At 37.5% G+C, this 18270-nt stretch overlaps 1 protein-coding gene across 2 annotated transcripts in view; it reads right to left on the bottom strand.

The window, feature by feature from the left end:
- The window catches only part of BCAP29 (B cell receptor associated protein 29), a 614367-nt gene that overhangs the window by 433273 nt on the left and 162824 nt on the right, over positions 1-18270 (bottom strand). For both annotated transcript variants that reach the window (XM_044088551.1, XM_044088552.1), the window contains one exon: positions 3583-3683. In XM_044088551.1, coding sequence (XP_043944486.1) covers positions 3583-3683 — 101 coding nt within the window. The remainder of the gene's footprint in view (positions 1-3582; positions 3684-18270) is intronic.

Genomic DNA, 18270 nt, shown 5'->3' with positions numbered 1-18270 from the left:
AAGGTGGAGAGACACATTTGTCATTAAATTGTTACTCGTTCTCTGGAACAAACTTGCACACAAAATTAAGTAATGCAACACACTTTTTTTCCTTGAAAAAGGAGTCAGACAACTGGATGGCTATCCAAAAATACCCCCTGGTGTGAATGGCCTGTACCACCAAAGAATGGGTATTGACAAGGTGTAAACGGCCACTTGGTCCAGCTGCCTTGTACATTCAATGACCACTTAGGCAACATTAGTACAGAATTTTCCTAAGTATCCCAGCACTGAATTTAGACCTGGACCTCAGATCAAATTTGGCTTACAGTGTCTTGCAGTGAAGCCCATGTCAAAACTGCATAAATATCATCTACAGCACCATTTTTGAAAAAAAGCCAAGAAAGAATCATAGTTCTGGCCAAATATGCTTTAGGTTTGTTTGATAAGGGTTTGTCGTATTTATCATAACAAAACATTATGCAGTCTGAGAACCAGCTAGACAGCGTAACATTGGAGAATTTTCTCCCACTTCTCTGAGACTAAAGGAAACAGATTTTGTTCTCCTTTGTAATATACTTCATTCTAAACAGACAAAACGTAAAAACGTAGCTGGAAATTATCATCAAGACAATGCAGTAAGCACTACCCTAGGTTAGCCTCTATAGCTACATTAGGCACAAAGGCTGGAAGTGTGTGTTTGTATATGTGTGTGTGTGTGTGTGTGTGTATATATATATATATATATATATATATATATATATATATATATATATATATATATATGACACACGTTATGAAAGATGACACAAAGACATGGAGACTTAGAATATTTTTAAGGTTCAATAACTCTTCTAGTAAAAATAACTGCCATAAAGAAAAATGTTCTTCTAGAGAAACACTTAATAAGCACTTTTGCATCTGGCTCGAAAGTGGTAGAGACAATTTTTCTACATAAAATTTGGGTCCCAAGAAGGAGTAGGCTCTCTAAAGAGAGTTTACAGTAAAATAGTCACCTTTAATGAAGGCAAGGATGAAGAGTTCAACTTCTGGTGAAAATCTGATCTATTTCTTGATCTGTTGCTCAATTAGAAAACTTTGTCCAGTTGCCAAGATCAGTTTTTATAGAGGTTAGTTTCTGTGATGTTATCAGGGTAACATGGGGCCTGGCTAGTAAAAGCACTGGATAAATAATGGGATTAGTTTCAGGCAGTGAAGGCCCAGGCTAGACTTCTCAGACAGCTAAGCCAACAGACTGAAGAGACGAGGCTTAACAGGTAAGTTCAAAGCACATGGAATTTAACCCGTCTGGGCAGAAAAGGAAGTTATGAGAATAACTTTGCCCTAGCTCTCCTGCCTACTGTAGAAACACTGTGATTAAGGAAAAATGCATATAGAATGTTTGGAGGCCACATCTGGACTGCACTGTCCCAGATGTATGCCCCTGTAGCAGAATTATGGGGAAAGAAAACTGCTGCTACATTTTGCTTTGGTTAGGGTAGCAAAACAGTCACTGCAAGGCTTCCTCACAACAGTGACATACTGTGTTCACCACTGAGTGATTCACAGAACCATTCATGGGGCATCAGTAAATAGCAAATTAACCTGTTCATTAGTGAACCGGCCAGGCCAAGAATGTACTATGAGAAAGCAGTGAGATGACACAAGACACTCCCACATCTGCATGGACTCTCAAAAGAAGTGTTAAGAGGAACTTTCTCGCTACTTACTGATACATCAAATCACTGCTATATTGTCCAAGTCAAAGACAATCACACCATGGGTTTTCATATCTTCCACTATACAGTCCTTTCAAATTTACTAAGGAAAATATGTTCCTAAAAAATTAAAATAATGTGACTGTAAGTTATGCCACGTATATTACTTTACAGGAAAATTTCACTCAAACAGCAGAAACTCCGTTAATAATTAGACATACATTTATAGGTATGTGTGAAAAAATACAATGCACATTTACTTCATTACAAAATATACAAAGCATGAGCAATACAATGCAGAAAACAGTTTTATGGAAACTTTATTATGCAGGTTAACTAACTCTCTGAGCAATATCTTCACTTTTTAGCAGAACATACTAAATCACATAATACTTTTATCAAATTAAACTATATACTGCAAGCGGGTCTATATTAGATAATCGAACTTTTAAAAGTTTGGCTGTCATATGGTCGACACCATATGATCAAACTTTTAAAAGTTTGAAAATCTAATTAAAAAAATAAACTACACAAATAACCTACCTGAACGTTTTAAACTGGGGGGCATGCCCCTCTGCACCACCCACACCCCCAGTCTTTAAATATATCAACTCCGAGATAGCACTACAGTGCAGAAAAGGGAAATCTTCCCATTCCGCACTGTACGGAGATCTCTGTTAAAACGTTCGAACTTTCAAAAATTTGATCATATGGTGTCGACCATATGACAGTTGAACTTTTGAAAGTTCGATCATCTAATATAGACCCCACTGCAAGCTTATAGTTACAAGGTACTCTGAACAGATCACTTAATGTTAAGTTTATTTCTTCTACATCACAACATATTCAATGTAGTATTAAACCTGTCGGCTAGCATCCGACTCCTACTTCAGACAGGACAAATAGGCAAATTGTAAGAGAAAGACTTGATGGCCAACAAACACAAGAGTGCCAAAAGACAGAGAAAAATAATTTCACATGGCACTAATCATGGATTATTAGCGCCCATGAGGAAATCTACTAGACCTATACACAGCTTAACACTGGCACATGGTCACTGATGGACCAGATGGAAACTGAAGTGTTTTTAATGTTACCTGATAAAAGCACAGGAACCAGAGTCAATTATGTTCTTTTTTCCCCTTCAAGAAAATATCCATCTCTGTAGGATGCCTGACGACTTCAGCACTCAGTAAAATCAGCATAGAATGCAATACTGAAAACAGCATTAAGTTGAATCACATCCATATAATTTAAGAACCAAGTATTTTTATCAAGCATTAATCAGGCTATTTATGTCAAGACTTGATTTTACTATGTTTCACTTCTAAGGAGAATAAAACACTCTGAAAAATTATGTGACTTGTTTAAATCTAAACCCTTTATGTGTGGGCTTAACTCACAGCAGTAATGTGACCTTTACATCATGCCCTGATACCCTGCAAGTATGTAGCCAAGCATGTTCCATATACCCAAGCAAATCATTTTTGGGCATTATAGTCTGCAAAGGCCAAAAGATCTTCATAGTTGATTAAACCTTTCCATCCATAATATCATAATACAGAACCTGAAGAGAGACAGGATTACTAATATGAAAACAAGTTTTTAAATAAGGACAGAGGACAACAGGTGAAAATAACACAACACATACATATGCAGAGATAGTATTTGTAGAGTCAATCAAGTACATCTTTTAAATGTGGAATAACAGTGGGAAGTAGCCATACGAGGTAATGAGTACAAAATGGCAGTGTTGATAGTACTGCTCCTTCTGCTTTCTTGACCCTTTTTTCCAGAATACTTTTCCATTATGTATGCTCCTACAGTTCTTATCTCCAATAGCCACACATTCCAAACTTGAAACGCCATTAGTCCCACTACTTACCAAGAAACAAAACCACTAATATAACTATAATTGCCAAGAATGCTCTATTCCAATACGTAGCAATTTTCCCCCAAAACTGGAAATTGAAGATCTTCTGCCACCTGAAAAACAAAACACAACACTGCATTCATTTACAGGTTCAAACTTGTAGAAAATAAACAGCAGCCAATAAGACAAACAACAACTAAAATAGCTGTATACTCACCATAAATAATAAACATATTGATAACTGAATACCAAAGTCTTGAAATACTAGGGTTCAAAACACACAACACTATAGCTCATAACAAAATCTTCAAAAAAAAAAAATACCAAGAGTTTTAAGCATGCACTGACAAAACCATGCTGGGTCCTTTCATTTTTTGAACAGTATACATGAATTTTGTACAAATACAAGATCTACTATTACAATTTCAGCTATTCAAAAACAAACTTCAGGTGCTCTGAAGATGATAACCACAATGGAAATCTACTTTAATTATGTAGGTGTTGCAATAATATCATTTGAAGTTTAGTTTCAGATTTGAACAATGTCTTCCAAGTGCTACACCTTCAGTGTCTCTTGAAAGACAGCACAATTGTTTGCTCCTCAGCACTCAGTTAACAGCTCAGTTATGTGAAGCAAGACTTCAACAAACAACAATTACGAGTGAGTGAAATGCAGAACAGATGTTTTAAATTTGATTTTCTGCAGCGAGAATTCATGCAAAGTCAAATTTCCTTGATCAAAAACACTGGAACAATGCAGTTTCTGACAATGTATAATTGCCAGGTAAATATACAGGGTTCTAACACTAAATCTGTAAAATAAAGAACCACTGCAGTGCTTTTTTAACATTAATAACCTACGACTGCCAGAGGCCATGTGAGACTACTGGGTGTGTTGTATTCATTGAATTGTACCAAGTGAGATTGACTTAAATTCCGAAAGAAGAAAACAGCAAGACGTTTAACAGCTAATGCATCAAGTTTTCTACTTAATGCAACAAAACACATATATAACAGCTATGCCATTATTCTGAACCATTTTTGCTGTATAAATGTTTGAGACACTGCCTATGAACAAAACCTAGAATGGCTGCAAATCTGAAACACCTCGTTATAACAAAGCTTCTGTACAGGTGAGAGTACAGAAGCCTTGTTATAACCAGGTGTTTCAGATTTGCAGCCATTCTAGGTTTGGTAATGCTAACAAGCAACCATTCAGAAAAGAGGCAACTGGCATTCTGATCTTTACAATACTGGTCGTGAAGACTGAAAAGTAACTCAATGAAAAGATGATTGTCCGGGTGTCAGTATCATACAAAGGCAGTGTTGAATGCGACACGGCAAAACAAACACCATTAATAGTTCAGGGTCATTAATAAGAAAGGCACATGTACAGGAAATCATGTTAAACACTGTTTTACCTATCCACTACACAGGCTGAACTAGAAAGGCATTTTACGTGCTTATCCTCAATTTCTAGTTTACCTGAGTTAGATTACCTCAGGTCCCCATGCACCTTACAATTAACCTACTCATTCCACTTCAAGTTAATATCCTTATTAAGGGAAGCAAGAGAGTGAAGGCTAAGGGTTCTCAATAACGTGATTAGGGAGCCTTTTTTCATTCACTCACACCAAGCACTTAAGCATGCAATGCCCTCTAGCAGTGGTCCCACAATCTTCCTAAAATAGGCAAATGTACCCCACAGCACAAAAGCTGAGACTCCCTACTCTCCAGACAATCTTCTAACTTTCATCAGAGGATCCTCTTGTAGCAGAAGAGTACCACTGGGCCCCCTCAACACAATACAAAAGAGCAGATGGTGTCTAGCCATTCTGTCTGTACTAATCCCAGTTATCCTTCGAACATATGAACTGATCATACCTAGGTTAGCGCAGCTACAACAAGACCGTTCTACCCTGCCCCATTAGACTTGCTTACCCTACATGTTTTGCAGTAGAAGTTGATGGCAAGCAACCGATCTCCAAAATCGGAAACAAACTCCCTGCGAATTTCACAATGCACGGGCCATTCTAAAAGGTTCAAAAATAGAGTCACATTATTCACTCTGAAAATGTATATGTGGAACAATTAAATCCTTACTACCTGTTAGCTGTTTTTCACTCAGAATCATTACTTATATTTTATTCCTACATTTGTATAAGCATCTATTTGATGGTGATGCAATTTTTATCCATTTCTGCACTATTTACTATTGTTCTCTCTTTAAAATACTGTGCCTACAACTTGGATATGTTTATGACACAATTTGATTGCCAATTATTAATTCATCATTTAATTGTACCAGATATCTTATTCTATATATAGCAGGTCTGTGGAAGTTTTTGAGCAAAACCAGTAACATTTTTGTGGCATTTTACTGTTATTAATAAACATGACATTAGAGGAGTTTGAGAGGTGAATTTTTGGCTGGTGTTATCTCTTAGTTTATCCCTGTACCTACTCCTATCTGGACCCATATGCTATTTCCTACAGTTGGTTTCTGTTTATCTGAGAACTGGGTTTAAGTTACAGTACTTGTTTTGCACTGTGCTGCAATATTAAAGTACATCTCTGGATTTTGATTCTTTTACTATCTAGTCAAGTTGTTTGGTGAAACTTCCTGTCTGACCACACAGTAAGCATCACAGGACCTTACTGCTACTGCCAAGAACTACACAGCTGCAATTTGGTGTATAAAACTGCCAGCACTGCAAGGACTGTGAGCTACTTTGGAGTCTAGGGTAGGTGCTACTGATGATTTTTTTCTTCTTAAGCAAAGGCATGCGGTTTAGCATGTAGTTTCTAACAGGTCTGTTAACTGTCTCACTGTTTCATGGGCATTAAACAATTTTTATATGAAGAAGTAAATAATAATTTGGATGAAGTTAAGCATTTTGTCAAGGAATACTCCTTATAAAGTACAGCAAAATCCCACACAGATAAAATGACAGTACTGGAGTCTATACTGTGGGAACAAAAGTTAAAAAGTTAAGCAGAGAATTAAATGGCTATCAACACAACAAACAGTTTATTTGGCAGGGTCTATATTAGTACATGGAAGTTTCAAAACTTCGAATGTTCTAATATCGACCCCTACTTAGCGAAAGCTGAAAACATCGAAGCAACAGAAAACCAAATTATTTCCTAGGGAAAGAATTCGGTTGTCCGTTTCTGTTGCTTTGGTATTTTCAGCGCTGTGGTGGAAAGTTACTGGTCGGGTTCAGGTAAGTGTGCGATTGAGTGCGGGTTAGGTTAGTTAGGGTTATGGTGCGGGTTACTTATGTGCGCGATTGTGTGGACGTGAGGGTTAGGGCGGGTTAGGTGAGTCAGGGTTAGGGCGCGGGTTAGGTATGTGTGCGATTGTGTGGATGTGAGGATTAGGGCGGGTTAGCTGAGTTAGGGTGCAGGTCAGGTAAGTGTGCAATTGTGTGGACATGAGGGTTAGGGCGGGGTAGGTGAGTTAGGGCATGGGTGAGGTGAGTGCGATAGTGATGGACCGTACGGTTAGGGTTAAGGTAAGTGGATAGTTAGTGGTGTGTGTACGGATTAGGGCGGGTTAGGTGAGTTAGGGTGCAGGTCAGGTAAGTGTGCAATTGTGTGAACATGAGGGTTAGGGCGGGGTAGGTGAGTTAGGGCACGGGTGAGGGGAGTGCGATAGTGATGGACCGTACGGTTAGGGTTAAGGTAAGTGGATAGTTAGTGGTGTGTGTACAGTTTAGTGTAGGGTTAGGTGTAAGATTTTAGGTGTATGTGTGTGGATTGCTGTTTGTTTGGTGTGCTTGTGTTGCATGTGTTTTGGAACAGCTATTTTTTTCCTAGGAAAAAATTTGCTGTGCTGTATGTTCGATGTTTTCAGCTTTCGCTGACTAGGGGTCGATATTAGAACATTCAAAGTTTTGAAACTTCGATGTTCTAATACAGACCCCATTTGGCATTCTAATAAAAGACCTGTTCCATTTGCTACACAAATTAAATGTAAAAGATCCAGTTGCCCCACTAAATCTATCTTGTGTAATTCTGATAACACTTTTCTGGATTTCACACATGCTGACAATGGCTCCTCAGCAACTAATACTGAGCCTAAACTTTAGAGAATGCTTCTACAATAAACATTTAAATGTCTTATACTGTGCTTAAATGTGTTTAAATTTAGGAGGTGGATGCAAACACAAGAATCACGTTTACAAAACTGTTCAATGCTTAGTTGCAAATTGTTACCAGGGAGATTTATTGATTAATATTTTATTTTATATGAGTTATCCATTCCTATAAAGAGTCTGCTTAATAATGGTTTGAAGTTTATTCCTGCTTCTTGTACATCTGAATGCTTTTTTTGTAAAAAAAACTGAATTTGAAAAATCTTTTTTAGGAGAAAACCAATAGTGATAGTGATTAGATTATGATGTAATACATTTTAAGTATACAGCTTGTAAGTTTCAAGCCCTCCTATCCGTCAGTTAAGGTTTTAGGAACAGTTGATATTAATTAAAGAATTGCAAATACTGCTTAGTCTGGGTTTTGTTTGTTTGGTAATAATTTGTCTACCTTTTAGAAAGAAGCCCCAAAAGGCTTGATAAATACTAAAGATATTATTTGAGCATATAAAGGAGGAGGAGTCACAATTGCTGGACTGTATTATTAACTGCAATTGCCTTATGACCTTTTCAAACATTTTTGAGAGGATTCTGGGTGATTTCTTTGGAAATGAGACAGGAAATGGTGATGGAGAATCCTAAACGTTCACATTTTTAGGTTTTACCAAAGGTAAACTAAACATTAAATCGTCCAATTTGCTGTCCCACTGTAGATGGGTGGGGCTCCTTGAAACAGTCATTTTTTTATATTTCTTGAAAAATGTTTGAAATCTCTCTTGTCCCACATTAGAGCATGGTTAAAAGGCGCTACTGAGTTTTTGCAGGTAGTAAGTGATATGGAAGTGGAAAAGATTTAGTGGATTTTGTATGCTGGATGATAAATCTGTTTACAATAGCATTACACATGAAAAGGGGTTACAGGCATTCAAATTTTGGTAAGTAAAGGCTCATGTCTATCTGGCTGAAGTTAATGATGCTGTTTTTCAGCTCTCATAAAATGATAAAAACATTTCTAAAACAAGTGTCATGTTCAGGAACCTTTTTTTTTTTTTTTTACAGGAGACAGTTTTGAGGTTTGCTTTTGCCCTATTTACGCTGACCTTTACATGGGTTTCTTTGAATTCTATCTACACAAGGCTTCATCCAATAGTTAGCCATGTCTCACAGACACATAGCACAGACATCTGAGTAACGTATGGATGGTTAGGAGATGTTCCAAAGTTCAAATAAATTTATTTCTAAGTACCTTAACAACACTTTTGGAGTGAATTTTTCTCTTAATGTAGTGTTATTTACAACTGATTTTTGAGATGATGCCAGATCTGATGCAGACAGAACTCACACTGGAATAGTGTCTTGCTAGGGACCACAGAAGAATGGTTCTCCATCACCTGCTGCTGATGGGAGTCAAAGTCTGAGCACCATCTGAAGGAAACACTGAGGATCCTTGGGGTGTTTTGCCCCCAGGAAGGAACTGCACTGCTAGAAGCCCACCAAGAGTACACATTCTAGCATGCCTCCATTGGCCATCATATGTGTAGCCAGACGTCTGTATTCTGTACTCAGCCTTAATGCTGCTAGCCCAAAAACCTATCATTTAAAAACACGCTCAATCCACAAAATGTTGCCCTTTATAAACATAAAGAAACACTGTTTCTAGCTGTTGTCGCCTACAGCTACACATTGACTATTTTTAGAAGTGTGTTCCTATTGCATAAACACGTTTTGTACAGCTCTGTACTGTAAACATTAGTTTAGACAATTCTAAGCATTCTGTTCTCTTTGAGTAATAACATTTCTAGTAGGAAAAATGCACTTGAGTTCACTGAGGATGTCTAGCTACATGCCTGCTGGCCACCTCTGCACTTGTGCAAAATGAGCAGGTGCCTAGACAGAGGGAAAATAGGAACTGGCAAGCAAAAAATAGCTTGAGAAAAAATAAAAGGCAATAAAAAGGAATGAATGATTACATAAGAAAAGATAAGTTACACTGTGAGAAGACGGACAGCACCATGAGAAAAGAATGTAATGAATAAAAAAACAGAGGTGGTGCACATTTGGCCGCAAGGCTAGGAGTAGGCCTATTTATAAATACACAGATAAGCAAGAACTAAACCAATGACAAAAGTCTACAGATTCAATATGTAAACTGTATTTCCAAAGATAAGAAACCAACAGATAAGGTTAAAAGAGAAGTCTTAGTGTACCTGGATGTTAAGTATAGACTACTATGCAACGAATCCCAAAACAGCACATCAGAATAGTCAGCTCAAGTACACAAAGTACCCAAAGCAAATAAATAAAAATCAATAAAAACTTCTCAACAAAGTAAAAATTAGTAAATAATATAAAAAAACAAAACAACAACAACAACAAAAGATCTGGAAATAAATTAAAGGGAAATCTAGCAGTTAAAGTACAAAAGAGCATCAAGAAAAATGACAGGCACCCAGCATTACTGCAGTACAGGTTAAAGCTGCACTGTCCAAGGCCAAGAATACATCTTCTATGGGAACTGACAATATCCCTGGCTGTGTTCTACATGAACTACAAAGTGTACTGGCACCACACCTGTATGCCCTGTTCAATCACAGCCTCACCTCTGGCTTTGTCCCTACAGAATGGCACACTGCTACAGTCATCCCTCTTCATAAAGGGGGAGCGACTACAGACCCTGGGAATTATCACCCCATTAGCCTGACGAGTCTGATATGAAAGGCAATCGAGTGCATCATCATAGACCTAATTAACAAGGATATAGGGAATCTCCAAACTCTGGATCCCACGCAATTTGGTTTTGTGAAGGGTAGATCATGCCTGCTCAACCTGGTTGACTTCTTTGAGTCAGGCACCAGAGCTGTGGATGAGGGCAAGGCAGTTCATACAGCCTACCTCATTCTGGCCAACGCCTTTGATACCATTCCACACTCTGGAATTATTGGTAGACTCCCCAAACTAGGCATCAACCCCTATATCACTAGGTGGGTTGCAAGCTGGCTCACAGACAAAACCCACAGTGTGAAAGTATCAGACTCCAAGTCAGACTGCCGATAAGTCATGAGTGGAGTCCCACAGGGATCGGTGCTGGGTCCTTTCCTGTTTGGCATCTGCTTCTCAGAAGTCCAGGCCAACACGGATGGACTCTGGCTGACCAAGTTCACTGACAACTGCAAGCTGGGAGCCATTATTAACTCCCCAAGTGATACAGACATCCTACAGAAAGGCCTCACTGAGACCAACGACTGGTGTCGAAACCATGGCCTTAAGCTTAATGCCAAAGAATGCATTGTCATTCCCTTTGGGAAAATCTCAATTCCCACTAATTAACACACTGATTGTAGCCCAATGAACACTGAAGGTGTTTTAAGAGATCTGGGGACACAGGTTGACAGCAACCTCTCCTTTGACCACCACATTGCCACTGTGGTCAGAAAGTCCTATGTGGCACATCTCATTACCAAGCGTTTCGCATCCAGGAAGAAAGAGGTCATCATCTCTCTACTCTTCCCTCATTAGACCAATCATCGAGTATAATGCCCCATTTGGCATGTACCTCACTAAATATCTGCAACGGCTGGAAAGGTTACAAAAGTACCTCACGAAGAGGATCCTAGGCCTTAAACACATGCCCTACATGGACAGGCTCAAAAAACTCCAGCTTTTCTCTGTCTCAATTCAGCTATTAAGAGGCGATCTCTGCTCGACTTTCAAAGCCATGTCTGACCCAGCCCAGTTAGAAATGTTACAGCTAAAGAAATCTCAATCCCACCACACCACACACTCCAGGGACCTCAATCTCATTACCACAATCAACAGAACATGCTGGAGGAACAGGTTCATAACCCAGAGACTGCCCATGCTCTGGAATAGACTTCCCATACATGTCAAGCAGTGCACCTCACTGGGCCTTTTCAAGCAAAATCTTGATGAGTGGATGGGAAATAGAAAATTCACTGCGGGGATCACTCCAGTGGCTCTACTTGATAGAGGCACCAGGAACTAACGGCGGCATGATGCCAGACCACTTCTATGGGCTAGGCTTGTAAAGGCTCCAGGGCCGTTGGCCTAGTACACACATATGAACCTATAAGTGGTGTGTGCAGTATAGCAGAGTGCTGTATTTACAGAAAAGATGGAGTTTGGGTAACTTAGTCTTTTTTAAGTTTAGAATGAATAAACTTTTGTTTGGCCTGTCTGTGGAACACAGAAGGATTGGGATTATTATTAGAAAAAAGTTGCCACTTCTAAAGTGTGGTTTATATGCACAAGACGTTATTAAGTAGAGCTCAGAAAACACTTCAAATCCTAAGTGTTTATGGCTGTTTTTTGTTCTCTGTAGTAGTTACCAAAAACAGCTACTCAACAGCAACCTTCCTAAACTAATGCATATTATCCAAACACTCTTATTACTTTCCTTTTAACACTCCGCAGTTGTTCCTCTTCATTTTGTCACATTCCCCCAAATCTACAATACTTTAACTTTTGTCAACCCCTTGAAATAACCTCTATTAATGTTTTCCTCTCGCTTTCTTATTTCTTCCGAATTTTAAACTCCACTTTCATTTTGCCCCACTAGCTATCCCTTCTAAAGATATTTCTGCCTTCCCTAATAACTCTCAAATCATTTCCACTACCCATTCCCTCATTTTAAAAGGTAAAAAGGAAATGTCAGGGTCTAATTTTTACTTAATTGTCATGCAGCTTTATCTTGGTTTTTATACTTGAATGATATGAAATAGCTGTTGGATCTGTGTCAAAGCTTTCATTTAAAGAAACATGTTCCTGTTAAGTATAATTTTATATCTAATCTACCCAATTATTATACACTGGGGAAAAATGCAAATTCTGTGTTCATACTAATAAATTCACATCTTCCATACTGAATATTTTAATCATTTTACTATACAAATCTACTCTCTTTTGTTACATTTTTACTTCTATGTCCCCCAGTACATTTTCAGTATTGCAAATCAGGTTCTATTCCCCACCCTTAAATAATATTCCCTAATCTAAGATTATTACTTCTCTTAAACTTCACAACAGCAATTTTAGGTGGAATATAAATATATGCCAGTGTAATCCTGCACCCCTGATAATAACCCTGACCACCACAAATCTACCATTACTGTCTTTTTTCTCTTCTGTCATTACTAGAGCCCATCTAACAATCAGTATTAAGACCTCCCTTTTCCTTTGTCCCTGATATTCTGCTGAATACCCAACCAGAAATCCTTCCTTTTTCTAATTCCCATGCTCACTTCTATCAAAACGTTTCTCCTGCAGCATTGTTAATTACACCCTGGACTACTTCTTAGTATTTATTTATTCACTGACATTTGATTATCGGAAAAGTGTGACTGGGTAGAAGCCCATGTTCAGCAGAGGCTTGCACAAAAAAGCTCCAAATTATTACAAAATATTTTAAGAACAATACTTTTACAAAAAGCCGCAGTGGTGCAGCGGTAGCATTGTTGCCTCACAGCAAGAGGTTCTCCCGTTCAATTCTCGGCTGGAGAGCCTTCTGTGTGGAGTCTGCATGTCCTCCCCACAGTCGAGTAGCGTTCGAAAGACATATGTAGAATGGGGTGCCTTCGTTGAAGGTTGGGCGTTGAGCAGGCACCTCAGCACCCGTAAAAAAAGCTACTGCCAATCATTAGCGGACCAGACTTCCGCTGTGGCAACCCCTAACCGGGAAAAGCCGAAAGAAAAATAACAACAACTTTTACAATCTTCAAAAATTAAAGAAAAAACATCTGCAGTTTAAATAATTTACAACTTAAACATAATATAAAACATTGGTTAGGAACTGATACAAGTTATGTAACAATCATTTAATATTTAGAAAATCTTAGACAGTTTATAGAGAAAGAAAAGTTAAGTTAGTCTAATAAAAACAGGAACTGCAATATAAAGTGAGGGAAAATCAAGCTTATGGTATATTTAGAGAGAAAGTCAGGGAAGAAAATTTGATAGATGTAAGGAAATAAGTGAAGAAGTGAGAGTAAGGAGGTTTAAGGAATGGAAATGTACTTATTCATATTTTGGGATATAGTTTATCCTAGTTTTGAGAAAGAACAGAGCTAGATTTTAGCTACAAAGTCTTTCAGTGTGGTTTTGAAAGATGGGAGGGCATTGACCTGATGAATACAGGTAAGGAGTTTCAGGCCTTAACAGATTTGGCAGGTTTATAGACAGGCAGAAGTTTCTGGTCACTGGATCAGAATGACTGACTGGGAAAATAGTTGTGTAGATTGTTTTTTAGTGCTGGACAGGCAGATGGATGTTGGATAATTTTATAAGTGGTAAGAAGCTATGTATATGATAACTGATGAGGACGTTCTATTTAATTTAGGCTTTTCAGTGCTGTACAGTGGTGGGTTCTGAAAGGGGTATTTGCTACAAAATTAGCAACTTTGTTATAGCATTGTTCAAGTTTTAATTTTTTTTTTTTTTTATAATTCAGTACTAGTTTTATCTATTCTTGCAAACACATTTACACTCCATGGTGATATGGACGTAGAAGCCATTACAACAGCTAAAGTCCTCTTAGCTAATGAGAATACATGCAGTTGTTTTAAGAACAATGGTAGAACCTTGGATGATTGTCACAGCTGAGGTGACACCCCAACCACATGTGCAAAAATAGGAAAAAGTGTTGTGGGTGGATGGAGGGATGGTTGGTTTTACTCTTTAGGCATTATTTCTAACTGCATCATTCCTTATACATATTTGAGCTCTGTTACGTTAGCTCAAAAGATCCACTTCATGCGTTATTTTATGTTTGCATTCAAAAAAAAAATTATACAAAGAACATCTAATCTTCCTTCATACCTTATATTGGACATATTTACCTTCATACACTGTATTACATATATCAATTGCTCTACAATATGCTGTATTTCAGTAACATCTAATTTTTGCCTGTTGACTGTCGAGTCCTATTTGTTTACTTTTTAGTCATCTTACTAAATTATCTTTCATACATACCATCTACAAAGTGTAGCCATTGCATCTTTATTCAGGTCAAGTTTAGCAGATTTTTTCATTGCTATCTTGGTATATATACATGGTTTTATATAATCAACATGTATGGTCAGTTATGTTTTGTACCCAATGTCCATTTTGTATTTGAATCTGTTACTATAATAGCTTATCTGATTTTCTGTTATCATTCTACTGCATTCATTTGTTTGAGTTTGCTCAAGTGGCTCAGGTCATAGCGGAAAAGGGTCTCTACATCAGCCCACATATGCAGTTAATAAAATGAATAAGTACGCAAACAGATAAGATGCATTTAGTATGACTCATCTATGGGTATGAATGATGAAAGTTGATGGTAGTCTTTCATCAGGCACGTGATCCTAGCTTCAAATAGTCAATGGGATGAAATTTTTAAGATACCTGTACATTTATCCATAATGTATAAACACTATAAAAAGCCTTTTCCTTGCTGATTATTCCACTGGGTGGATTTTATTACTTTCTGGATTAAGGCAGGGTCATGATGTAGACTGGAATGCTGGAAAGTAAGGGAGACTGAAAGTATGTACATGAGACAGGAAATTGATACTCTTAACTTTGACTGAGATATTAAACAGTACTCAGGTAATAGGATCTTGATGGGATACAAAATCACATGTAGTTTACATTGGAAATCACTTGCTCTGAGAAATATATGTTACCATGAGACAGACATTTAGACTTCCAACAAAAAAAATTAAGGAAGAGAAAAACTAAAAGGATCTGATCAAAGTTCATATATATGGGAGTGGTAGAAGAGAAATGGTTGTGTTTCTCAACATTAAAATTTCCTTAGGGTAATAAGTCAGGTGTGCACACCTGTACAATTAGGTTTCAAGGGAAGTAGGGCGGAGCATCACAACTAAGGTAATTATTCAAGACTATGAATGACAATTAACAGGAAGATACAGCTAGTCAAAATGTTACAGGATAGGAATCCAGATTAAATTAAGACAAGATGAACATAATATGATCATATTAAGCGGTGTGAATTGTACTTGTTATGCAAACAATTTGATAATAAAATTAAAGAATAGGGTTTAAAACATATGTTAGTATTACATTTTTATTTAGAATTTCAGGATGCAAAAGAGGATAACTTTAGAACTAGATTATGTATAGTATGAAGGCTGTATAAAGCATAACAGAATAGAACTATGGATTACATTTTGCATTAAGATTTCAGATTGTAATACCTAAAGACTGATATTATTTAGAAAACATAATTTTTTTAATTGTGCAAGAGATATGGGATTCTTAACAAAAATGTATTTATATATGTTCTTTAAAAGTTGGTTGAAAGATAAAGCTGATTTGGGGAAATGGTGATCATATGTCAAGTCAGACAAGGAATTATGTAATTAAATTATTTTAGGCAAGAAGGCTCCAGGAAATAAAAGCTTAAAGCCCTAGAACAAAGTGGAAGAAAGAGACATAAAAAAGTAATGTTAAGGGATACAATGTAAAAAAAAAAAAAAAAAAAAAAGAGAGAGACAGAGAGAGAAAGACCTGAGAGAAATGTAAGGGGGTAAATAGTAGGTTTTCAGCTACATAAAATGAGAGATGGATGAATCAACTGCTAAGCAAATGTTGCAAAAAAGTGTGCCTGATACAACTGCACGGCCTCATGGAATAATATTAACAAACATGGGAGAAGATGCACTAAGTCCACGGCTGCAGTTTCACTGCATGAGGAATAGCAACATTGGAGTAAGTCGACACAGTTAGTGGGAGTGTAGAACCACAGCCCTTCAGAACAAAAGGGCAAAGAAATGAAGCCCACGCCCCCATAAAAACTCATTTTCTACAACTATGAGTTTTGGAATTCTCCAATTTGTATTAAAATCACAGTTAAAACTTCATAATACTAGGTACCATTATCTGTTGAAAAATTTACTAACACACTGAGCCAGTCTGCTAAGAGACAGTATTTGGGAGAGAGTTGTTAAAGGAACAGCACATAATATATGCAGTCATTTCAGATAAGAATGTTACTGTTAACACTACTTTGGTATGACAAGGAGTTGTGTTTAGGAGTATAGCCCATTAGAAGTCACCGGATTATGAGTGAGCATATTTCTGTGTGTGCAAACTAATTAAAGAGTGTATCTTCATGATACAAAAGAAATAGAACTCTGTGGAACATGTCAGAGTACTGCAAGGTGCTGATGGGAGACTACATTAAATACAGTATAAGAGATTTTATGGTTATACATGGAATGTCATGATGGTACAGTTCTATGAGTTACATAGTCTAATGATGCCAAAAGTAATCCTATGTATAATATTTACAAACTGATAGTTAAGACCTCATTAAAGAGAGGAATTAGAATGGAAGAAAGTCTGAAGTTAGATCAAATATTACTGATCAAGACTTTAGCCTGATGGTTCCAACGACCTATCCATGATTCAGGTAGGAATTGTTTTAGTTCAGATTTGAAAGTAAAACAACTATCAGTCTGACAGGGAGGCGAATTCCAGGATGTGAAAATATAGTTAGCATAAAGAACTGCATCAGATGCACTGTAAGACTTCTGTATTGTAAAAAGATGTTTATTACTGGCATGAAGACATTTGTTAGGATAATAATGCTCTAGGAATGAGCAAGACACTTTTCATGGAGATTTACCAGTTGATGTGCAATATGTAGTTAATATTAGGTAGAGAAGGCTATGCAGTGATGAAAGCAGAATGCTTTATTAGATGCAATTCTTGCTAATTTATTACATAATCGATCCAATTAGTTTGTGTAGCTAGCAGGTGAGTAAATACAACAGCAGCATGAAGCAGTGAAGCAGAGTGGAGAGCAGACAGGTAGATGCTGGGGTTCCCCTGTAGGTACTGCTAAGGAATTATTTTGTTCTGTAGAAGTGAACTAGTTTTTTTCTGTTTTTAATAGCTTGTTGGATGTGAAGGTCAAATTTCATATTATTATCTATTAAAACATACAGGAGTTTAGGATAAGTCTCAATTTCAATTATTTTGTGGTATGCAGAGATGATTTTGAAATCTGATTTGCAGTCTGTGTGTGATTTAGTGTGTTAAAAGTGGCAGTGTGTGGTGACTTCAAAGGAAGAGGGAGGCTGCAGGACACCACTGAATGGCTGCAGCTAAATGCAATGGGGCAGGCCTCTATTACAGCAGGTGAATGACCATTACCTGTGATCAAACGGATGGGGACTATTCACTTTCATTCACAGACTGCCTTCGTATGTATCCACTCATTATAGCTGCTTTACTGATTATTTACACCATAAATGTCTAACTACAATCTACAGTGCTAGTGTAGGTAAAATGAAGCACAGACAAAGGACTCCATAGGCGCCCTTGCTGCCCACTACTCCCCCTTGCACTCTCCAGTGCCCTTCCCTTTTTCCCCTTATCCAGGCTCAGAACATGCAGTTAGATGACTTTCTTGTTTTTTCAAACTTTTGTCTTACTTTTTAGCCCCCCCATGCTAACCGTCCAAGACTCTACTATAATTAAGTCTGGAAGAAGTAAGAGAATTAAGCCAGGGATCTGGGGGGCTACTAGGCCCCCAAAAGTCATAGAATTCTTGATGCTTTGAGCTGTATCATAGAGC

The sequence above is a fragment of the Protopterus annectens genome, chromosome 11.part0 (assembly GCF_019279795.1).
Source record: "Protopterus annectens isolate FY-2018-M chromosome 11.part0, PAN1.0, whole genome shotgun sequence".
In the NCBI taxonomy this organism is placed as follows: domain Eukaryota; kingdom Metazoa; phylum Chordata; order Ceratodontiformes; family Protopteridae; genus Protopterus; species Protopterus annectens.
The sequence above is the reverse complement of the archived record's forward strand: the minus strand, read 5'-3'. Positions and strand labels throughout refer to the sequence as shown.